Here is a 24353-nt window from a genome sequence, read left to right as displayed (position 1 = left end):
CATTTTCTACCTTGGTCTTGTAAGTATGTGTTTTCGTTTCTTTTGACAAGTGTTCATTATTTATCTACATTATACCATGTGTAGGAACCGTGACATTTTAGTGTTTAACAGTGTAGACTGTAGAGTAAGCCATGTTGTGGTTAGCTTAACATTCAGCACGTGTAGCCTACTGTAACCCCAGTGTTTCTGTGTGCCCTTAAACTATTAAATATCTGAATTCAAGGGGGTAAACATGAAACGTGCAACCTATTATAATTTGGTATGAAAGCCGCAAATATCTTTTACTCTTTAGTTCATTATTATGATATGAGTTTTTGGCTTTGCAAGGCAAGTTTATTTGTAGCCTATAGCACATTTCAACAACAAGGCAATTCAAAGTGCTTTACATAAAACATAAAAGCAACATAGGGCAATATAAAAAGACTATATAAGAAGACATTTTAAAAACACTTTAAAAGAGTTAAATAGAAAATAAACAGGAGAGTAAAAGTGCAGTGTAAGAAATTAATCATTATTCCAATTAATAAAAGGTTGCAGCAAATAGTAGTTTTTACTTTCTTTTAATGTGACATTAGGCTATATTGATATAACTGATATAGTAAGACCATGTCAATGACCCGTGGATGAATCAACAGTGTTGGGGAAGCAAGTCTGATATTCTGACAAAAATAAGCCAGCTCTCTGTACACAACTCCATGTCATTTGATAATCAACTTCAAGACAGACGGGCAGCAGCTCGTGAGGCTGGGAAAATTCACTTCCAACACCTACAGCACTGGTGCACAACAAGGATTTGTGCTCCTGGTATGGTATATCAAAAAACACTTTGATTCTGAAAAGAGATGTTGAAGTAGATAAAAAATGAAGGAGTTATGTCAGTGAATGTGGATGTTTCAGGCCAGAAGTGGCAGATTTGTCAACACTGTGAAACTGAAATATCTAATCTCCATGAGGGGGCCATTTGGATGTCGGAGAGAGGGAGAGAGCTCGGCCCTGTTGGGCTCCAACCCAAATTAAAGGTGGCACTTTTCCACAATATTCACTTCTCACAAAAACTGGCTCAATTGAAGAAGAGATCGAAGTGTAGCATGAACTTAAAAATGTATAAAGGAGGAAGAAATACTGCTGTGGCAGCAAAAGTTTGAGAAGGCAGCTGAAAATATCTACAATTTCAGTGCAAATGAATCAACTGAATTTAACTTATATAGGGTTCACAAAGAGCTGAGAAGAAAACATGCAAGCTTGGTCAATTAATATTAATTTAATAAAATTAAAGCTTGTATTTACTTGTATACATTTATATCAATTTTAATGGAAAGTTTAATATTAACTGACAATTAAATTAATTCTTAAGACATTGTGATATTATAATTCATATAAATTAGCAGCAAAAAAAAAAAAAAAAAAAACCTAACAATTTTGTCTCTAAAATTCTTTCACCAGAAACTGTTTTTAATTTGGAGCGAGAGATACAGGGGGAGTGTCTTTACTGCATCAGATTTGTCACTTTGCTCACAGCTGATTGGTCTAGTTTTGGTTTGCAATCTCTAACCCAGAATAAAACCTGCTCTGGAGCAGGGGCCTGATGTATAAATGTTGCATATGCACAAAATGGGCATAGAAATGTGCGTATGCAATTTTCTACACACAGGGATTTATAAAGAAAAATTAAGGCATAAATATTTGCGGACTCTCTAGACAGTACACACTCTTATATTGATGGAGCAAAGTAAGGAAGAATAATTTTAAACTCAGTTTTCCATTTGAACCTTTCCATTTCCACATTTAGATGAAATATACCACTCTTATTAAAGGAGTTAAGCACTGAAATTATATGAAATCATTATCCAGAAGTAATTTTTTTTTTTTTATGAACTTTAATGGAAGTATTTGTAGTGGATGCTTTTGAACACATTTCCTGTGGCATGCTGTGATTTAATGTTGTAACTACAGCGAGGACTGCTTGGTGCAATTCATTTTCAAGTTTTTGTATATCGTGAGCTCATCATTGTATTATGAAAAGAAAAATATTCACAATAGTGTGCCTTAGGATAAAAAGTTTCAGAGAAACTAAACTATATTAAAGCAGATGATGAGGTGCAGCCACTGGAGTTCATATATACATGACAAAAAAAAGTCTCAAGGCAAAGTTATAAAGAGGTAAAGAATGCAAATGGTCATGAATGTACACTATTATATCTGTCCCTCATTCAGCTGTTACGTGAACGTAGCCTTAGTTTCACACAGATACGTGTTTTCTGATGCCATTTTAATTGACCAAGCCATTTAAATCTCTTTCCACACAAAGAACAAAAATAACGTCTGACATCTGCATGACTTTTCAGATGTATCTGTAAGTGTGATGGCAAAATACACATTTTATCACACTTATCACATTCAAATTGTCTTTCTTCAGAGTGAATCCGCAGGTGATTTTTGAAATTGCTCCTTTTTGTAGACTTCAGACTTTTGTAGACTTTTGTAGACTTTTTGTCACATTTAGAGCCCTGCGATTTCTTTCTAGAATGAGTTTGCAAATGACGCTTCAGGTATACTTGATATGTGAAACTCTTCTTGCACTGAACACATCTATAAGGTTTCTCTCCAGTGTGATGTCTCATGTGAACCTGAAGGCTTGTGTTCTGATTGAAACTCTTTCCACAGTGAGAGCATGTGAAAGGCTTCTCTCCAGTGTGAATTCTCATGTGAACCTTAAGGTATCCTCTAAATCTGAAAGTCTTTCCACACTGCTGGCACTTCTCACTAGTGTGAATTATTATGTGCTTGTCAAGGCGTTTCTTGTCTGGGAATCTCCTTTCACAATGAGGACATTGCTCTCCTGAGTGAATCTTCATATGTAAATTAAGGCCACGGTAATAAATAAAACGTTTTCCACACTCAACACATATGAAGGGCTTCTCTCCTGTGTGAATTGTCATGTGATTCTTAAGATTTTGTTTTCGTCTGAAGCTCTTCCCACACAGTTCGCAGGTGTAAGGCTTCTCTCGAGTGTGAACTGTCATGTGTGCATTAAGGGTTGATTTATAAATAAAACCCTTTCCACACTGATCACATGTGAATGGTGCTTCGCCAGTGTGAACTCTCATGTGTGTAAGAAAGGATGATTTATTATTGAAACTCTTCCCACACTGATCACATGTGAACGGTGTTTCTCCAGTGTGAATTCTCATGTGAATCTGAAGAGTTCCTTTTCGTGCAAAGCTCTTCCCACACTGTTCGCAGGTGAACGGGCTTTCTCCAGTGTGTCTTCTCATGTGCGAAACAAGGGAGGATTTATGTGTGAAACTTTTGCCGCACTCTTTGCATTCGTAAGGCTTTTCTCCAGTGTGAAGCATCATGTGCCCCGTTAGGCTATTTTTATTGCAGAAACTCTTTTCACACTGATTACATGTAAAACAGTTGTGCCCTGAGTGAATCCTCATGTGGTTTTCAAGGCTTACTTTAATTTTGAAACTCTTTCCACACTGGTCACATGCGAAAGGCTTCTCTCTAGTGTGAGATCTCATGTGGGAATTAAGGCGTCCTTTGTAAGTAAAACTTTTTTCACACTGTTCACATTTGTAAGGCTTCTCTCCATTGTGAATTATCATGTGGAGTCCAAGGTCATGTTTTTGATTAAAACTCTTTCCACACTGTTGGCAGGTGAAAAGCTTCTCTCCATTGTGAATTCTCATGTGGAGTACAAGGTTATTTTTTTGTTTGTAACTCTTTTCACACTGTTCGCATTTGTAAGGCTTCTCTGCATTGTGAATTCTCATGTGGAGTCCAAGGTCATGTTCTTGATTGAAACTCTTTCCACACTGTTGGCAGGTGAAAAGCTTCTCTCCATTGTGAATTCTCATGTGGAGTAGAAGGTTATATTTTTGATTGTAACTCTTTTCACACTGTTCGCATTTGTAAGACTTCTCTCCATTGTGAATTCCCATGTGGGCTCGAAGGCTGTCATGTTGTTTGAAACTCTTTCCACACTGAAAGCAGGTGAAAAAGCTTCCAGTTCCTGTCTTCGGAGCTCTTTCTTGTGAGAAACTCATTTTAGTCTGTATGGATTTTTCTCTATTTTTGACATCATGCTTCTCATATTGATATTTCTCTTCGATTTCATTCAGTTCTTGACTCTCCTCTTTCAGTGTCATCAGGTCTAAAGCAAAAAAAAGACAAGTTAACCCCAGTTTACCATCAAACATGCAATCAACAACATGCTATTGGCTCTTTCGACAACATAGGCATTTGTCGACAAATATTTGCATGGTTTAGGTCTCATTTCTCTGATCTTTACCACCTTGCTTGTGTAAACGATAAGACATCTCATCAAACAAAAGTGTGATTATTATATGAACATTATCATTAAATTTCACACTATGCTAATGACATTCAGTTTTACATTTCCTCACAACACGACCAAACTGCACAACATAGCAGTTTGCAGCGATTATAATTGATATTAGTGCTACATACATGGAAAAATAATAATACTGCAATAATACAGACCAAAATATACAGTTGAGATCCTAAGATTACATACACCTGCCTATTTTAACAATAGACATTTTAACTATAGACAATGCATGCTGGGAGCCACCATATTATAAAACTAATGGTCCCAGCATGCATTGCAGCATGAATGATGTCACCATAGTTGAGATTCATAAGCTGAGTCTTGATGTTAGTGTGTGTGTCTCTACATTTTCTTTTTTCGCAATGTATTTAGCAATTAAAATTCAGAATCTTTGGCAAAAAACTATAAGTGGTAAAAATCTATTAATAAACAAGTGATCTCTTTTGGTCAGTGATGGCATTTGTCAAACGTTTTTCTTTATGATGACGATATATATATATCACCTGATAATCTTTGTTTATGGCTTCCTTTGCAACAAATAAAGTGTTTTGGGCAACACTGTTACAAAGACAACAACTAACATAAATAAATATAAAAGAGTCAAACTGCCCAATTAAAGGAAACACTGATCACCATAATGACGACCAAACATTTTCAATAAAACATCAACATCTAAAACTGTTAATTCTCAAAAACATCTTCTGTAGATGAATAACAGAAATAAGGTCAAACTGGTTTGTAATAAGAGAGATTTCATGTCTTCAGTTGCTTTCATCTAAAGGCCAATTTATACTTCTGCGTCGAGTGTACGCCGTAGTGTACGTCGTAGGCTACGCACGTAGGCGACGCCGTCGTGAGCATTTGTACTTCTGCGAATGTCTGTGTTGCTCTGCAGTTACACCGCCGAAACGCTAGTTGGCGCGGGTGGGTTTTAATGTTCCAATGTGTTTACATTCCTCGCGTCTGTTTTGAGTTTAGGTTTCTACGAGCAATGGCGACTGAAGGAGTCATACAGATGGCTGTATTTCCGCACTTCTTCAAGCAATCTCTCGGTCACTTGGTCTATTTCCATGGCTCTTCACTGATCTTCGGAATTTAAAAATGGCGGGCGGGCGGTGCAGAGTGCAGAAGATCATTCCGGAAATGCGTAGGAGGAAACGCGATGCTATCCAGCCGACCAATCACAGATCTTGCGGTCCGCGTCGCCGCGACTCGTAGTTACATTTTTGAGGAGGTGCGCGTCAGGGTACGGCGAAGGGTACGACGTATGGTACACGTCAATGCGTATGCTACGCCGTACCTTCAACACGCACCCGACGCAGAAGTATAAATTGGCCTTAAGGCTGTGTCTGGAAGTCAGTTGTAGTTCTTTTGTTTCTCTTTCCTTCAGTGATTCTGCTTGTTAGGGTGGGGAAAAAAAATCTATTCTTAGATGCATCGCGATGCGGACGTAGACGATTCTGAATCGATTCACAAATGTCAAAAATCTATTTTCTATTTTTTTCTCTAATAACGTAATATTGACGGAACGCAAAAGGCGTAACTCTAAAGCGGACGTGCAAGTGCGCGGACAGTCTGTGGCGTGCACATAACAGAGACGCGCACATAACAGAGACGCGCACATAACAGAGACGCATGATGTCTGAGCGCCAAATTCGAACGGCACCCTCTTCGTTAAAAGCTAACGTATGGAAAATTGGCAATTTCATTTTGACCTATTTAGTATTTTTTGTATGAGAGCTGCTTTGTATGTTACTAATTATTCAGAATATGCATAAGTCCACAAGCATTATATGAGAGCTGCTGGTACATAATTCTATAATTTTGAACGAAAACTGTTTGTGAGTTTGCTACAAGTTTGCTGCTAGTACAGGCACACATTTATTTTCCTGTTGGTTCTTTGCAACGTTGAGACATATGCTGGCAAATGTAACCTTACAGTTGACATGCCAAATCACTTCCATTTGTTTTATTAATAAAATGAATATAGGAAGTATTGGAAGTAAATTATTTATGGGTCATCATAAATACTTTGCTTTAAAAGTACCAAGTAGTCATAAAAAAAAAAAAATGCATCTATAATCGTTACCCTCTGAATCGTAATCGAATCGAATCGTGAGGTGACTAGAGATTCCCACCCCTACTTGTAATCATCAGGTGTCATCAATAATCAAACAATCATCACTCAATTAATCACTTAATTATCTAATTAACTAACACTGCTTCAGTGTTACTTTTAACACCCTGTTGGTGGTTCCCATATGAACACCGAGCGGTTTTAATTTAACACCGGGAAATTTACTGTGAAGGGTGTTGAAACTAATCGTTGCATCACGATGAGGACGTGGACTACTGATGTTTCTCTGATGTCATTCGTCACATACCTGCTACTCGCACTAGTGTAAAATGGCGGAGGGAGACAAAACACAAAAGAGAGTAATTTAGCCACTATTTTAACATTTACAGTGTGTTACTCGAGTGTGTGCGTGCGGTCTTGCATGTTAGTGACATGAGAAACAAGAGGAGATTTGTCAGAATAAAAAGTATTCATTTGATTTGAAAATGTAGTGAAGTAAAAGCTCCAAAATTAAAATACTCAAAGTAAAAATAAGTTAGAAAAGAAAGCTACTTAGTAATTATATATTCGTACTTTGTTACTCTACACCACTGGTTCAGGGAAAATGCTTAATGTGCACTTTAGCTCACTGTGTTCATATTCTGGGCTTCTGCTTGTCTGTAAAAAGTATGCTGTATTAATAAGGCGTGTATTTTCATTGGAACTGGTTGTTGTTTTAGAACATTAAGCCACATTAAGCTTTTTTCACATTAAAATTCATAGAATGTCTTAGAAAAGCATCAGATACATAATGTTTTCACTCATTAATACAAGCAGAATTGATTTTTTGATAACACTCTTCCATAAGAAAAAAGAACAATAAAAATTCTACATTTAATGTCTAGCATTTTCTCAGCTTCACAATCCATCTTAATGCTCAGATATTCATAATTTACTGAGTTCCTCTTCGTCTCGCACACAGTTGTATCCGCACAGCTTTCAAAAGAAAACTGTTTGAATGAGCATGGATGGACGAGTTCGACACATGCGCAGTACAACTGTTTTTTTCAACATTCACCTCGTGCATACGCTGTTGTACACGCACCGTTGTGGAACATGGACAGCTGAAGTATAATTTGGGCCTTATTATTTCGCAAACACAGAAGTAAGCTATTTTCTGTGAAAATGCGTGAACTTTTGATTCATTAGCCAAATAGGTAAACAACTGGAAGAATAACTGAATGCAGTAAATGGTAAAATAATTTGCACTACAAACCAGTGCGTTTATGATTATGATAATAATTTAAATATGAAAACAAATAACAGTTTGTATCAATCAGCACAACGGTGGGTTTTTGTACAGCTACAATATTCGGAAGTGGATGAGACCAGAAGCCTTGACACATTTAAGTTACAAATGGCTGTATCTGCTCTTACATTAAAAATAAGGTAAATATAGACACGAGAAAAGCCCTCTAGTGTCTATTTGCCAACATTGCTTGTAACCACTGCTTTGAGAATGAAACCAACCTGTTTGTTCCTCAGTATCTTCTTGTTTCATTCTGAATGTTTCTTCAATCTTTATATCTTCACTCTCCTCTTTAATGAACGCCATCGTTATAATGTGTGTCACATGGATCTCAGTCGCTTCAACAGGAGTTTTTCTGTGTGTTTGGACAATCTGTCATGTTAAAGATGAGAATTAACAGCAAGAAAAATAAATCCAAACTAAACCTCTGGGTGCGTCTCAATCAGGTCCCTAGTTCAATAGTCAGCGCACTGGTAGGGAGTCAGTCAGAGTGATAGATAATGGCCTGAAAACTAGCATTAACAATTAATATAGAGACAAACTGTACAGACACTTAACTTTGTTCCTTATGATTTTCATTTGGTATTTAATGATTAGTGGATCACATTTAATAGATAATTATTGGGTGAATCATTTTAAGGGTTGCCAACAAGGACTCATAAGAGACAATTGTGGTTCTTTATTGTAAAATAAAGGACACTTACAATATTTGTACTGTACAGTACCACACAGTGTGTCATTTATGTGTCTGCAGTTAAGTAACTTTGTTATGTGTATAAAAGGTGAGAACAAGTCATTCAACTAACTTGGAGTTTCAAAAGCTCTGTTGCTCCATTACTACTTGCCAGTGACTTGATTCACGTTTACGATAAGCTGATTCAGAATATAGAGAACAAATTGAGACGCACCTTTTCTCTTATTGTTCCTATGCGCTTTCCTAATAAAAAATAACGCTCAATAATGTTCAGTATTTATTCACTCATTTGTAAAGCAATTTATTCATTCCTCACAGTTATTGTAAAAAATACTAAATTGTATGAGGGGGTTACATTTATTTATAAACGTTTTAAAACCATAAAAAGTCACATACCTTTCTTTTAGGCTACTCGCATCCATAGACAGTATGCTCGCGTCAGATGCATGATCGGATGCAGGAGCGTGGCGCCGCCTTATGATGTCATATTGCCAATCCAAAAGCGACGCGAGTCATCGCTGCAGTATGGCGCCCGCCCCGTGCCAAAATTAAACATCCGACCGACCGACCGACCGACCGACCGATCGAACGTCAATCCGAACGTCTATCTTACGTTACTTCTGAACGGGTGACCCACGTGACGATCTGACGTGACGTCAGCGTCTTGAAATTAGTAGTTTTTTAACCATGCAAGTATCCAAGCTGATGTGTAAAGACTATACATGGACATTAAATGCAATACATAGAGATATTGTACACCTAAAACAACACTAAAAATAAAATGATTTTCCTGAATCCTGTGCTTATGAGGCTAGCCTATGTGATTTACTTTCAAAGAACAGACATACTCTGCCTATACTCTGCCCATACTCTGTAGACTATTGAATACAGACATTCAATAGTCTTAATTTGACCAATATATTCATTTTAACTAGTTTTTATTGTAAATTGTATTGCCTAATGTACAATGTTCACACAGTCCATAAAAAACACTCCAAATTAATACAATTAATTTTTACTTTTTGCAATAATCTTTAATTTAAAAAACAGATCCAGATCCAGGAGGTTTTCATAAATATTAATTTTAGCTTTATATCTTTGGAAATAAATAAAGTTATATATATAAATGGACATATAAAATATCAATTTAAATATTTATTTATGCGTAGGCCTACATTTATATATGAAACTGTTGTGACTTGTGAATTCACAGTTTAAAATATTTGCAGATAATAAATGTGAATTTAAGACCTATTTATGCGTCTTTGTTGTTTGTGTTTGTTTGTAAATAATGTTCTGTTATGTTGAGAATAAGAGTTTCTGTGTTGGAGTTTTGGCGGTCACCTGTGGGTTGTAGTGGATTGAATTGTAGAGCAATTGAATTTTTGAAATATTGTTACTGAAAGTTTTATATAACATAATTAAATAATTAATTTACTTTTCCAACTAATGTTGCAAGTCCAAAAAAGTACATACTTTTCATATTAAGAACATTTATGTCAGGAATATTGTAAACTACATCAATAAAAATTTGTTTTTAAATTGTCTGTCAAAACTATAAATATTGGGAGCTGTCATTTAAAGTGAAAATGGCTTAAAGACACTTCAAGAAAATATTTATTTGTTATTAGCTTGTTCAATATTAAAATAGTTCAACATAAACATATTTTAGTTAATAGCAACTTTGGTGTTTACCATTAAAATTCCAGGAGTCTTTACAATGGACCTTACATTTAAGATAAAGACTTTCAATGTGTTCTCATGAACCGCTAGAATCTGAGTTTTCATAGTCAGCTCTGGATGTGTTAATTGAGGTTATAAAATATATATATAAACACATGATAGGGTTTGCAGTTTTCGCTGCATTTGAATGTTTGGTAAAGCGTATTTCTATGAAATATGAGACATTGTCTGTTTCTGAAACTTCCGTTAATGGGAGATGGAGAATTATTTTTTTGAATATCTCGTGCTTTTCCGAATTAGCCGTCAAAGCATGCCCAGTTTGTTAATAATAGGCTCTGCTACTTTATTTAACTTTAATTATACACCGCACATAACTTTTGAAGTCAGCCATTGCAATAATCAAATGTCGACTACTAGTTAGAGGATCAAATCGAAGCATAAGAAGTTAATCTAAGGTAAGAAAAACAAACGTGTTACAACGTGACTTCACACATAAACAACACGTTGTGAAGACGATCAGTTACTCGCACTTCGACTGGTCGCCATAGGAACGTGTTAACAACACGTAAGCACATGTAGGAACGTGTTACATATGATTTTATGAAAATTTCCCAGCCTGGGCCCAGCCTGCCGCCGCACAGATATCTTCAAGTGGTATTCCACTGGACCAAGCCTAGTATGAGGCCATGCCTCCAGTGGAATGAGCTCTGACGCCCATGGGGCAGCAGAGACCTTTTGACTCATATGCCAGCGTGATCGCATCTACTATCCATCGCGACAATCTCTGCTTCGTGATTGGGCTCCCCCTGGTGCGACCACCAAAGCAAACAAAGAGATGTTCTGATTGCCTGGATGCAGCGGAATGCTCCAAGTAAACTCTAAGAGCCCCGACAGGACAGAGTAGATTTGCTTCTCCTTCGTCCTCAGACGAAGGAAGAGCAGATAGCGAAATGACCTGTGCTCTGAACAGAGTGGAGAGCATTTTAGGTACATACCCATGCCTTGGTTTATGGACGACTCTGGAGTAGTTAGGCCCAAAATCAAGGCAGGAAGCGCTCACTGAGAGAGCGTGCAGATCTCCAACTCCAACTGCAAGGAGGAGAGCAGTCTTAAGCGAGACGTGTTTCAGGCTCGCGGACTGCAACGGGTCAAACGGAGTACCTTTCATGGCCTCTAAGACCGTGGAAAGGTCCCATAGGAACCGATGGGGTTCAAGGAGGGTTCAGCCTCCTGGCTCCTCTGAGGAAGCGCACGACTAGGTCGGTTCTCCCCAGTGACTGTCCGGCCACATGAGCGTGGAACACTGCTATGGCCGCCACATAAACCTTGAGTGTGGACGGGGAGCGACCCGCGTCCAAAAGCTCTTGGAGAAAAGATAGCACTACTGCCACTTCACATGAAAATGGGTCCCAGCTCCGTGCTGTGCACCAGCTGGAGAACACCGCCCATTTCTGGGCATAAAGCCACCTAGTTGAAGGCGCTCTTGCCTCAGAAATGGTGTTCAGCACCTCTTCAGAGAGGTTCCCAGGTAACCATGGATGGGCCACACATGAAGGGCCCACAGGTCTGGACGGGGATGCCAGATTGTCCCCTTCGCCTGCGTGAGGAGGTCTCTCCTCAGCGGTATCGGCCATGGGGCTATGTCCAATAGCTGAATTAATTCGGGGAACCATAATTGGTTCCTCCAAAGAGGGGCTATTAAAAGCACTCTGCACCTGCTTTCCCTGATCCATTTGATGACCTGAGGTAACATCGTGACCGTTGGGAAGGCATATAGCGGGCTGCTGGGCCAGTCGTGGGCCAGCGCGTCCCTGCTCTTGAAGAAAAATATTGGGCAATGAGCATTGTCTTCTGAGGCGACGAGGTTGACCTCTGCCTTGCCGAAGATGCTCCATAGCGACTGAACCGTTTGTGGGTGAAGAGACCAGGCCCCTGGGGAAACTTTGTCTCTGGATAGCATATCCGGGCCCTGATTCAGAATGCCTGGCACATGCGCTGCCCTTAGCGAGCGCAGATTGTGCTGAGTCCAAAGGAGGAAGCGTTCGGCCATGGTGTGCAGGTTGCGTGACCTGAGCCCACCCTGGCGATTTATGTACGACACCACCGACATGTTGTCCGTTTGGACCAGGACGAGTTGGTCCTTTATGTATGGGTGGAAAGCCTTTAGCGACAGTTCGACCGCTTTTTATCTCTAGACAGTTTATGTGCAGCCGTTTCTCTGGGCCTGTCCAGGCCGGAGGTGGATCTGCCATCGTGCAGGGCGCCCCAACCTAGGTTGGATGCGTCTGTCGAGATCACTTTCCATTTTGAGACTGAGCCCATACTCACACCTGACTGAAACCAGTCGGCTATTTTCAACGGAGCCAGGGCTCTGATGCAGCCGTAGTTCACTTTGATGCACAACCGGCCTGATCGCCACGCATGCGCCGGGACCTGGTTGTTCAGCCAATGCTGAAGGGGACGCATGTTCAGCAGGCCTAGTTTGAGAACTGCTGATGCCGAGGCCATCAGGCCTAACATCCTCTGAAAATGTTTGAGAGGGGTGTATGAGCCGCCTTTGAACGAAACCGCTAAGCGCTGGATAGAGAGCTCTCACTGTGACGTCAGGCGCACTTTCAACTGTACTGAGTCTATGAATGTCCCCAGAAAAGAAATAGTCTGGCTGGGAGACAGCGCACTCTTGGCAGTATTGATCCTGAGACCCAGACATTCTAGATGGCTGAGGAGCCAGGACCTGTGAGATATTAACTGCGCCTCTGACTGGGCTATAACTAGCCAGTCGTCGAGGTAGTTCAAAATACGCACACCGTGAAGTCTCAGGGGAGCGAGAGCAGCATCCATGCACCTCGTAAATGTTCAAGGTGCCAGGGATATTGTATTGATAAGCCTGCCTCTCGAAGGCGAATCTCAAGAATGGCCTGTGGCGAGGTGCTATCTGGATGTGAGAAAAACCAATCCCCTGGGCGAATTTGCGCAAGGATTTGTTTTGTTGTCAGCATCCTGAACTGGCGCGTCATAAGCGCTTTGTTCAAATGCCTGAGATCTAGAATGGGTCTGAGACCACCATCCTTTTTGGGAACGAGGAAGTAGCGGCTGTAAAAAGCCTGACTCGCTTATTGTCAGGGGAACAGCTTCTTTAGCACCCTTCATTAACAGTTTCGAAACTTCGGCGCAAAGCACGTGACTCACGCTGCTTTTCACCGATGTCTCGACCACAGCGCGAAAGCGCGGGGGTCTGCGGACAAAATGTAGCGAGTAACCTCGTTCTATTATGTTCAACACCCAATCTGAAATACCAGGGATGGCCTACCAGGGATGGCCTGCCAGGCCTCGGCCCGCACAGCTAGGGGTTGAATTATATATGGGGTAGGGTCGCTTTGTGGTAGGGACCTGGTTGCCCAGTTGTTTTGTGCTTGTGACACTGTAGGGACAGCGCTTATGTGCAGCGGTGCGCACTGAATAGTGGGCGCGCGCTTTACATTCAGAGCGCGCTCGGTGTGAGCCGGGGGAGTGGGCTAAGAGGGGAAAATCTGAATGATTTTGTGAAGCTGTGTGAACAGTGCTTATGTGCAGGGGTGCAAACTGTGCAGTGGGCACACTGCCTACATTGGGAATAGAGAAAATGCTCTTTTAGTGTTTTATTATGGTCGCAGATAAAACGGCGTTTGTGTGCAGGCGTGCATGTTTTATGACAGGCTCGTTTGCTGCAGTGTTGAAATCCCCAGCCGCCTGAATAGAGGGGACTGGGAGAAGTTCAGGGAGAGTTTGTGGTGTTAATCCGGCCGCGGCGGGATTTAACCACGGTCTCTTTCTTCCTGTAGCTAGGAAGGCTTTGGAGGCTCGGAGATCGACGCAGCTTTGGGTCGAGGTCCCCTTCGGTCTGGTGGCCCACGGCTCGTTAAGCAAGAGCGGTAGCGAGACTTTGTCACAGGAGGCGGCAGTCCGATGCAGAACTGGAGCGCTTGGGGAGGAAATGACGTATGGCTTGTGATGCCTTCTGTGCTTCGGTGTAGGGCTCAGCAAACCCTTTCACTGCTGGGGCGAAGAGGCCAGTGATGGAAATGGGAGAGTCCAGGAAGGGAGCTTTGTCAGCGTCCTTCATCTCCGTGAGGGTTAGCCAGAGGTGGCGCTCTAGCACAGTCAAATTCGCCATGTTCCTGCCGATCGCCTGGGCGGTAACCTTGGTAGCGCGTAGCGCTACGCAGGTCCTTAAAAGTCTCAGGATCAGGGCCGGACTCATCCATGGAGCGGAGAAGTTTCACCTGAAGCACCTGGAGGACGGCCATAGTGTGAAGCGCCAACGCAGCCTGCCCGGTGGAGGCGTATGCTCGACCGGCAAGAGCTGACGTGGTACGGGCTTCGATGGGTGTGTTGCCTTTGACTGCCATCCTCTAGCGGAGAGCAGGCAAAGGTGCACGGCAACAGCTTCTTCTAGAGGCGGAATGCTGTTATCACCCTTCTCCTTCGTGCCGTCGAGTGTCAAGAGCGTCGAAGAAGCAGAGGATTTGAGACGAGCTGAAAAGGAGCCTTCCATGACTTTGTCAGCTCGTCATGAACTTCAGGGAAGAAGGGGGCGGGTCTTTGCGGAAGAGCTTGACGGCGACCTTGTAGGAACCACTCATCCAGCCTGCTTCGCGAGGGTTCTGCGGGCTGAGACCAGTCCAGCCCGAGGTCCTCCACGGCCTTCGTCAGGAGTCTCATAAGCTCAGCGTCAAGGGAAGCCCTGATGCCACCGGAGCAGTCCTGAGTCGAAGACGCAGGGTCCGCGATAGAGTCCGACCACTCCTCACTCTGTGATGCAGCAATAGAGAAGCTGTCGTCTTCGTCCCTCTCCTCTTCCGGTCTGCAGAAGGAAACAGGAACGGCCGCTTGCTGGGAGGGGCGCTGTTCATCCTGTGTGACTAGACCGGTGAGGGAGGTTCAGAGAGTGATGCACGCAGGGAAATATCCGGCGTGGGTTCGCTCATGCGCTCTGGCATTCTCTGTCCACGGCGCTTCTTCCTGCGCGGCCCGAGCGAGAGATGAGGGAGAGACTTTAAAGTGGTGAGTCGAGCCCGCAGGGTCGACAGCGTCATTTCGTCGCACTCTGGGCAGCCGCCCTTGGAGAGTGCAGCATCGGCGTGGTCACGGCCCAAGCACGCGGTGCAAAGGATGTGACGATCTCCGCCGAATGGAGGGCCTCTGCACGAGGCACATGATGTGCGCGGCATTTGATTGTGAGTGTGTGTGTGTTGCAACGGCGAACACACACACAGCTTAGAAAGGATATTGGCTCGCCGGATGGCAAAGCAGAACAGCGGGCTGAAGGCGGAGTCTGAACAGGAACCGGCGTCCTCAGAACTGCAGTGCAGGTGGCTCGTTCTGCTGAAGGCCTTTTCGACGGCGGCGGCTTCTCAGTCCGGAGGTCAGCGTCAGCGAAGGTACGTGAGCTGAAGGAGATTAAATCTGAATTCCTATGGCGGAAATTGGCTTCTTATAGACTTAAGCCACGCCCATCTTGGCGGGTTCACGTGGCTCAGCCGCCTCACCATAGGTTTGTGCAGTTGCCGCAGCACAGCCAATCAGCGCTAGAATGCTCTGCTGTGGTCTGCTGTGCAGCTGCACTGCGTTTTACATATATAAAATTATAAGAATAATTTTGGCTTCAGTATTCTCGAGAAAAGGAGTTTTCCCATAGTGTAAGCTAGCCTTACGCAATACCAGAGTACTCTCGAAAGGGAACTAACAATTTTGTCTCTAAAATTCTTTCACCATAAACTGTTTTTAATCTGGAGTGGGAGAAACAGGGGGAGGGTCTTTACTGCATCAGATTTGTAATTTTGCTCACAGCTGATTGGTCCAGTTTTGGTTTGCGATATCTAACCCAGAATAAAATCTGCTCTGGAGCAGGGGCCTGATGTATAAATGTTGCATATGCACAAAACGGGCATACAAATGTGCGTATGCAATTTTCTACACACAGGGATTTATAAAGAAAAATTAACTAGGCATAAATATTTGCGGACTAGACAGTACACACACTCTTTTATTGATGGAGGAGTGAGGAAGAATCATTTTAAACTCAGTTTTCCATTTGAACCTTTCCATTTCCACATTTAGATGAAATATACCACTCTTATTAAAGGAGTTAAGCACTGAAATTTTATGAAATAATTATCCAGAAGTTAATTTTTTTTAAATTAACTTTAATGGAAGTATTTGTAGTGGATGCTTTTGAACACATTTCCTGTGGCATGCTGTGATTTAATGTTGTAACTACAACGAGGACTGCTTGGTGCAATTCATTTTCAACAAGTTTTTGTTCATCGTGAGCTCATCATTGTATTATGAAAAGAAAAAGATTCACAATAGTGTGCCTTAGGATAAAAAAAGTTTCAGAGAAACTAAACTATATTAAAGCAGATGATGAGGTGCAGCCACGGGAGTTCATATACATGACCAAAAAAAGTCTCAAGGCAAAGTTATAAAGAGGTGAAGAATGCAAATGGTCATGAATGTACACTATTATATCTGTCCCTCATTCAGCTGTTACGTGAACGTAGCCTTAGTTTCACACAGATACGTGTTTTCTGATGCCATTTTAATTGACCAAGCCATTTAAATCTCTTTCCACACAAAGAACAAAAATAACGTCTGACATCTGCATGACTTTTCAGATGTATCTGTAAGTGTGATGGCAAATTAAAAAAATGATTACACTTATCACATTCAAATTGTCTTTCTTCAGAGTGAATCCGCAGGTGATTTTTGAAATTGCTCCTTTTTGTAGACTTCAGACTTTTGTAGACTTTTGTAGACTTTTTGTCACATTTAGAGCCCTGCGATTTCTTTCTAGAATGAGTTTGCAAATGACGCTTCAGGTATACTTGATATGTGAAACTCTTCTTGCACTGAACACATGTAAAAGGTTTCTCTCCAGTGTGACGTCTCATGTGAACCTGAAGGCTTGTGTTCTGATTGAAACTCTTTCCACAGTGAGAGCATATGAAAGGCTTCTCTCCAGTGTGAATTCTCATGTGAACCTTAAGGTATCCTCTAAATCTGAAAGTCTTTCCACACTGCTGGCACTTCTCACTAGTGTGAATTATTATGTGCTTGTCAAGGCGTTTCTTGTCTGGGAATCTCCTTCCACAATGAGGACATTGCTCTCCTGAGTGAATCTTCATATGTAAATTAAGGCCACAGTGACGTCTAAAACATTTTCCACACTCAACACATACAAATGGCTTCTCTCCTGTGTGAGTTGTCATGTGATTCTTAAGATTTCCTTTTTGTGTGAAGCTCTTCCCACACAGTTCGCAGGTGTAAGGCTTCTCTCCAGTGTGAACTCTCATGTGTGCATTAAGGGTTGATTTATTATTGAAACTCTTTCCACACTGATCACATGTGAATGGTGTTTCGCCAGTGTGAACTATCATGTGTGAATGAAGGGATGATTTATGATTGAAACTCTTCCCACACTGATCACATTTGAATGGTGTTTCTCCAGTGTGAATTCTCATGTGAATCTGAAGAGTTCCTTTTCGTGCAAAGCTCTTCCCACACTGTTCGCAGGTGAACGGGCTTTCTCCAGTGTGTCTTCTCATGTGCGAAACAAGGAGTGCTTTATGTGTGAAACTTTTGCCGCACTCTTTGCATTTGTAAGGCTTATCTCCAGTGTGAAGTGTCATGTGCCTCGTGAGGCTGTCTTTATTGCAGAAACTCTTTTCACATTGACTACATGTAAAACGGTTGTCCCCTGAGTGAATCCTCATGTGGTTTTTAAGGCTAACTTTAAGTTTGAAACCCTTTCCACACTGGTCACATGCGAAAGGCTTTTCTCCAGTGTGAATGTTTATGTGGGAATTAAGGACGTGCTTCTGTGAAAAACTCTTTCCACACTGGTCACATGCGAAAGGCTTCTCTTTAGTGTGGGTTCTCATGTGGGAATTAAGGCTTCCTTTGTGAATAAAACCTTTTCCACACTGTTCACATTTGTAAGGCTTCTCTCCATTGTGAATTCTCATGTGGAGTTCAAGGTCATGTTTTTGATTGAAACTCTTTCCACACTGTTGGCAGTTGAAAAGCTTCTCTCCATTGTGAATTCCCATGTGGGTTCGAAGGCTTTCATGTTGTTTGAAACTCTTTCCACACTGAAAGCAGGTGAAAAAGCTTCCAGTTCCTGTCTTCTGAGCTCTTTTTCGTGAGAAACTCGTTTTAGTCTGTATGGATTTTTCTCTATTTCTGACATCATGGTTCTCATATTGTTCTTTCTCTTCGATTTCATTCAGTTCTTGACTCTCCTCTTTCAGTGCCATCAGGTCTAAAGCAAAAAAAAAGACAAGTTAACCCCAGTTTACCATCAAAACCAACAACATGCTATTATATCTTTTGAAAACATAGACCACAACATTCTTTTGAATAGCTTGAGAATTATGCTGGCATTTGTCGACAAACGTTAGCATGGTTTAGGTCTCATCTATCTGATCTTTACCAGCTTGCTTGTGTAAACGGAGAGACATCTCATCAAACAAAAGTATGATTATTATATGAACATTATTAAATTTCACGCTATGCTTATGACACTCACAACATGACCAAACTGCACAACTTAGCAGTTTGCAGCGATTATTATTGATATTAGGGCTACATCAAGTAACTGTTAATAGTCACTTGATTTATAAAAAAGAATGAAAATTGATAATGAAAATAATCGCTAATACATTTTATTGTTGATTAATTAAGATTCTGCATGCAGTGCATGAAAAAATAATAATACTGCAATAATACAGACCAAAATATACAGTTGAAATCCTAAGTTTACATACACCTGCCTATTTTAACAATAGACATAATAAAAATAAAAATAAATTGTCTTGCCCTGAATAAGATACTTCACATTACAGACAAAATACTTAGTGAATTTACATAAATTACCCAGTTCAAAAGTTTAAATATGTTTGATTCTTAAAACTGTATGTAGTTAAATGGATGATCCATGACTGTTTGTATTTTTGTGATAGTTATTCTGGGGCCTGTACCATGAAGGTAGCTGAACAAACTCGGGGTTACAGGATTAGTTTTGAGTTGACAAAACCAAACCGATGCAATCAGGCTTTATTGGTACCATGATGCAGCTCATCAACTTTCTCTGTCAACTCAGGCTTTGATCCTTAAGCTATGATTACTCCACGCACGCGTGCACATAAAAGAGTGACGTCGACACTGAACAACCAATCGCGGGTAGAGCGTGAGCGATATATTTTCCCGCGGAGGAGCAAGAGATAATCATTCAGAATTACGATGAATTTAAATATGTATTTCAAGCTCGAAACAATACGGTCTCTGCTGCCAAAGCAAGAGAAGACTGTTGGAGAAAGATTGCTGATTGTTAATGTGTAAGTTAAACAAATACGTTCTATATTTATGTAAAATTATGTATGTATGTGTAGCCTATATGTGTAATATAGCCTATAGCCTATTTTTATAATATATAAAAAATGATACATGCACATTTTTTATATATTATAAAAATAGGCTATAGGCTATATTACACATAGGGCTAAACATACATATAATTTTACATCAATATAGAACGTATTTGTACTACTAAGAAAGCTAGGGAATCCTATCATAAGATTAACAGAATAATAATAAAGATTTAAAATAATTCTTAACATGTATTATATTGTATAGTACATTTGTGCAATTTGCTTTTTGAAAAAAATTAAATAAAATGTGTTCATGTGATGTCACCCTATCAATATATCTTACGGGCAATTTTATAAAAGCCCTCTTTTATGGACATGGCCGATAAATGTCCGGGGAACACTATTAATGAAACTATTCATGTACTCCTGCAGAGCGAGGACCACCTTACGAATGGTTCGACAAACCGTGTTTTCCCCGAGCTTCTGTGCGTCACCCACCGTGCAGGAATGTACCACTTGCAACAACAAAAAAACGCAACGCAATATTTGCGGTACAGTAAGTGCATGAATTCGACGTGTTAAATTCTTTATGTGCGGCTCAAGAAGTTCGCAAAGATAAGACATTCCTTCCGCGGAAAATCTGTATCTTTCATACAAGTAAGGCAAGGGGATTTTGTCTGGCTAAAAACTCTTTCTCTACGAAGTGCTCGTCAAACAATTTGCGCTGAGATGTCACAGGATTTGGAAGAAAAGGTGAAGTCATTGCAACTGACACTGGGAATAAGTTACGTCACCTATATGTTTCTTTGCTCTCAGCTGATTGGTCAAACTTCAGTCTGAGATCTTGAATCCAGAACATAACCTGCCCCGGAGCAGGTTAGCCGTGCAGCGTAAGATACCATGGCAACGAACACCGATTCAAGCCAAGCTACTTTCATAGTACCTAAAACCCAGGGTTGGCGGAAACTAAACTGAAACATAGCTGGCTAGCCACCTAAACCGGCTTCATGGTACAGGCCCCTGGAGTCCCTTGTTTGTCCAGTGTAGTTAAACTGCCCACTGTTTTTTCAAAAAGTTTCTTAAAGGTTGTATCAGTGATTTCATGCCCCCCAAAAAATTATCACATTCATCTAATCTTTCCTAACGATCCGCTAGCTGCCCGCCCCATAAGCATGCCGTCAAAAAAACGCATCTCTGTAGGCAGCCTCTGAGATCTGCACACAAAAACAATTGGTTTCACCAACCACTCAAAACCAAAACAAATAGTGTTCCAACCAATCACCGACAGGGGGAGGGTGTTGTGAGGTTTTGTGCTCGAAGTTGGAGCTGAGGAAGAAGCTGGCTCAAACCCCCCCCCCCCCCCCCCGTTTGAATGAGCATGGATGGACGAGTTCGACACATGCGCAGTACAACAGTTTTTTTCAACATTCACCTTGTGCATAGAGACCGAGCGCATTTAGGCCACGCCCACACCGGGGGGAAAACAAACCAACCGTCCCCATTGACTTTGCATTGCGAGAGGCTGCCTCCTTGTCATTTCTTGCTTCTAACAAAAGACAGAAAAATGCCTAAAAGCTGCTGTGTGACAAGGTGTACAGCAAACAAGCTAAAAAAAAACAGAAACAAGTTTTTATTAGCTCTCGACCCCAAAAAACGAGTGTTTAGGACATAAAAGTGGATACAGGCAGTTGAGACGGAGCGTCCCGTGTCTCATTACTCTGAGAACTAACGCACGTCCGCTGGAGGAGACCGTAATCGGCAACACAGGATAATTTATCTTACAGAAATATAATATATAAAACTGACATTTGGATATTTGACTCACCAGTGACCAAATGTTTAACTTACTGCACACGTAGTGTATTTTTAGTGCATGCTGAGTGTCAGGATCCCACAATTTACCCATTCGTTCCAGCCTGTAGCCACTTTTATGTCCTCAAACGCTCGTTTTTTGGGGTCGACAGCTTATAAAAACGTATTTCTGGGTTTCTTAGCTTGTTTGCTGTACACCTTGTCACATAGCAGCTTTTAGGCATTATTCTGTCTTTTCTTAGAAGCAAGAAATGACAAGGAGGCAGCCTCTCGCAATGCAAAGTCAATGGAGACGGTTGGTTTGTTTTCCCCCTTGGTGGGCGTGGTCTTCAGATTATGACGCGTTGCGCTCTGTCTCTATACGCTGTTGTACACGCACCGTTGTGGAACATGGACAGCTGAAGTATAATTTGGGCTTTATTTCGCATAAATATACAGAATAGAAGCTATTTTCTGTGAAAGTGCGTGAACTTCTGATTAATTACAAAATAGGTAAACAACTGGAAGAATAACTGAATGCAGTAAATGGTGAAATAATTTGCACTACAAACCAGTGTGTTTATGATTACGATAATAATTTGAATATGAAAACAGTTTGTAATATCAATCAGCACAACGGCGGTTTTTGTACAGCTACAATATTCGGAAGTGGATGAGACCAGAAGCCTTGACACATTTAAGTTACAAATGGGTGTATCTGCTCTTACATTAAAAATAAGGTAAATATAGACACGAGAAAAGCCCTCTAGTGTCTATTTGCCGACATTGCTTGTAACCACTGCTTTCGATTAGAAACCTTTGTCATCAAAATACATCTAAAGTGTTTTTCTCAAATTATCTTGATAATTTTGCACACCTAAGATGTATGATGTATTGATTGTGTATTTCATTATTTTTTATAGATACGTTCCTGAATGTGAATGTTGTTAGCTTCCATGTGCATCGCACAAAAAGATGAAAAACATAAAAACAGCAGTCCTGCACTTTCACATAAAATTTTATAGATGTCTCTCCCAGAGTCACACTAATGTGTTTCAATCTTATTTCATTGTAAAAGTTAATACTTTCAGGTGCGCAGTACGCAGGTGTTTTCAATCAGTCTGTCTGGAAACAATGTTGAGTTTACAAGACGGGTTTCTGAGATCTGTTTTATCAGCTTTGAGAATGAAACCAACCTGTTTGTTCCTCAGTATCTTCTTGTTTCACTCTGAATGTTTCTTCAATCTTTATATCTTCACTCTCCTCTTTAATGAACGCCATCGTTACAATAGTGTGTCACATGGATCTCAGTCGCTTCAACAGGAGTTTTTCTGTGTGTTTGGACAATCTGTCATGTTAAAGATGAGAATTAACAGAAAGAAAAATAAATCCAAACTAAACCTCTGGGTGCGTCTCAATCAGGTCCCTAGTTCAATAGTCAGCGCACTGGTAAGGGAGTCAGTCAGGGTGATAATGGCCTGAAAACTAGCATTAACAATTAATAAAGACAAACTGTACAGACACTTAACTTTGTTCCTTATGATTTTCATTTGGTATTTAATGATTAGTGGATCACATTTAATAGATCATTATTGGGTGAATAATTTTTAGGGTTGCCAACAAGGAAAATTAAGAGTCAATTGTAGTTCTTTATTGGAACTTTATTGGAAAATAAAGTGGTATAGCGACCAGCCATTATACAAATGGTAATCAATCAGCCAAAAAAAAAAAAAAACATGGTTACAACAATTTTACTGTAATAAACCCATAGTTATTTTTAGGAAGGGTATGGCGTTCACACGAAACGCTTCTTTAATGCCACGGGACGATCCCGTGAAGGGTTGGCAACACTAGGGAAAAAAACTAATTCAACTAACTTGGAGTTTCAAAAGCTCTGTTGCTCCATCACTATTTGCCAGTGACTTGATTCACGTTTACGATAAGCTGATTCAGAATAGAGAGCAAAATGAGACGCACCTTTTCCCTTATTGTGCTTATGCGCTTTACTAATACAAAATTACGCTCAATAATGGTCAATATTTATTCATTCATTTCACAGTTATTGTAAAAACTACTAAATTGTCTGAGGGGGTTACACTGAAAAAGCTACAAACCTTTCTTCAGACGACTCACATCCATAGACGCTCACATCAGATGCAGGAGCGTGGCGCATCCTTATGACGTCATACAGCCAATCCAAACACATACGGCTGCACAGACCGTAATAAAAAAAAAGTATTTTTTTTATTAAAACATGTGAGATGATTTCAGAGTTGAATTCTTTGTGAGTGGAATTCTGTCTAAATGGAAAAACTAATGGGAGCGGAAACCACATCAGCGGTCAGGATTCTTTTCTTTCTTTTTTTAGTTTGATGCTGTTTTTATGAAAGATCCATAGCAAAAAAATATATTTAGGCTACTTATTTTAAAAAAAAAAAAGGGTTTGTCAAACTCAACTTTTATTAGGGCGAGCAAAAGGCAATTCCTACCTTGGTCTTGTAAGTAGGCTATCTGTGTTTTCTAAGTATCTGGGGGATATAGAAATAAAACCAACAATTAATAATTTCCTTAAAGTTCACTGTTGGTAGTTTGTTAGTTGAAATAAGTAAACCAACAAAAGGGTTAACATTTTTATTTTACTTTGTCATTTATCCATAATGTTTCAATGTTAAGTGTGACAACATACTTGTATTAGATTTATTATTTTTAAATATTTTAAATATTTTATTTTGTCATTTATATTTTTATTATCTTAAGTTGTTACAATTTTCCATTTTTATCATAATCTTTATATTTAATTGTATTGTATTTATAATATTTTATTTTGTCATTAATTCTTTTATCTCCACATTCTTCCTGCCCCATGACGCTTTGCGCGAATTATTGGTGTAGCTTCCATTATATTGTAAACAATCAGTGAAAAGGCCAAAAACTTATTTGCGTCCCAAATATAGAGGGATTATACAAACCCAATTAAAAGTTTCACAAGGTGTTTAGGACATTAGTGTTAGCAACAAAATTATAAAAGATCATTAATTGACATGAAATATAGT

At 40.4% G+C, this 24353-nt stretch overlaps 1 protein-coding gene across 3 annotated transcripts; it reads right to left on the bottom strand.

Moving 5' to 3' along the window:
- Nucleotides 1-92: 92 nt before the first annotated feature.
- LOC309490854 (uncharacterized protein) lies at nucleotides 93-23514 on the bottom strand. 3 transcript variants are annotated; one of them, XM_082160132.1, is made up of 3 exons: nucleotides 23415-23514; nucleotides 22497-22648; nucleotides 93-4159 (listed from the first exon to the last, which is right to left on the bottom strand). In XM_082160132.1, exons 2-3 carry the CDS (start codon nucleotides 22579-22581, stop codon nucleotides 2211-2213), a joined length of 2034 nt encoding a protein of 677 aa, XP_082016258.1. In that variant the 5' UTR covers nucleotides 22582-22648; nucleotides 23415-23514; the 3' UTR covers nucleotides 93-2210. The 3 variants fall into 3 exon arrangements, with proteins under 3 accessions (XP_082016258.1, XP_082016257.1, XP_082016259.1); XM_082160131.1 differs by lacking the exon at nucleotides 23415-23514 and having other exon boundaries at nucleotides 22497-23408; XM_082160133.1 differs by lacking the exons at nucleotides 93-4159; nucleotides 23415-23514 and adding an exon at nucleotides 15615-18401 and having other exon boundaries at nucleotides 22497-23405.
- Nucleotides 23515-24353: the final 839 nt, after the last annotated feature.

This window comes from Leuciscus leuciscus (genome assembly GCF_965113295.1).
Source record: "Leuciscus leuciscus genome assembly, chromosome: 25".
In the NCBI taxonomy this organism is placed as follows: Eukaryota; Metazoa; Chordata; class Actinopteri; order Cypriniformes; family Leuciscidae; genus Leuciscus; species Leuciscus leuciscus.
This window is presented reverse-complemented; position numbering and strand designations above follow the sequence as displayed.

What these genes read in the sequence shown, in the direction of transcription:
- LOC309490854 (XM_082160132.1), bottom strand. Translation starts at nt 22,581, where the DNA reads ATGGCGTTCATTAAAGAGGAGAGTGAAGATATAAAGATTGAAGAAACA. An exon ending in AGATACTGAGGAACAAACAG is followed by an intron (nt 4,160 to 22,496) that starts GTTGGTTTCATT and finishes TTTTTGCTTTAG; the next exon opens with ACCTGATGACACTGAAAGAG.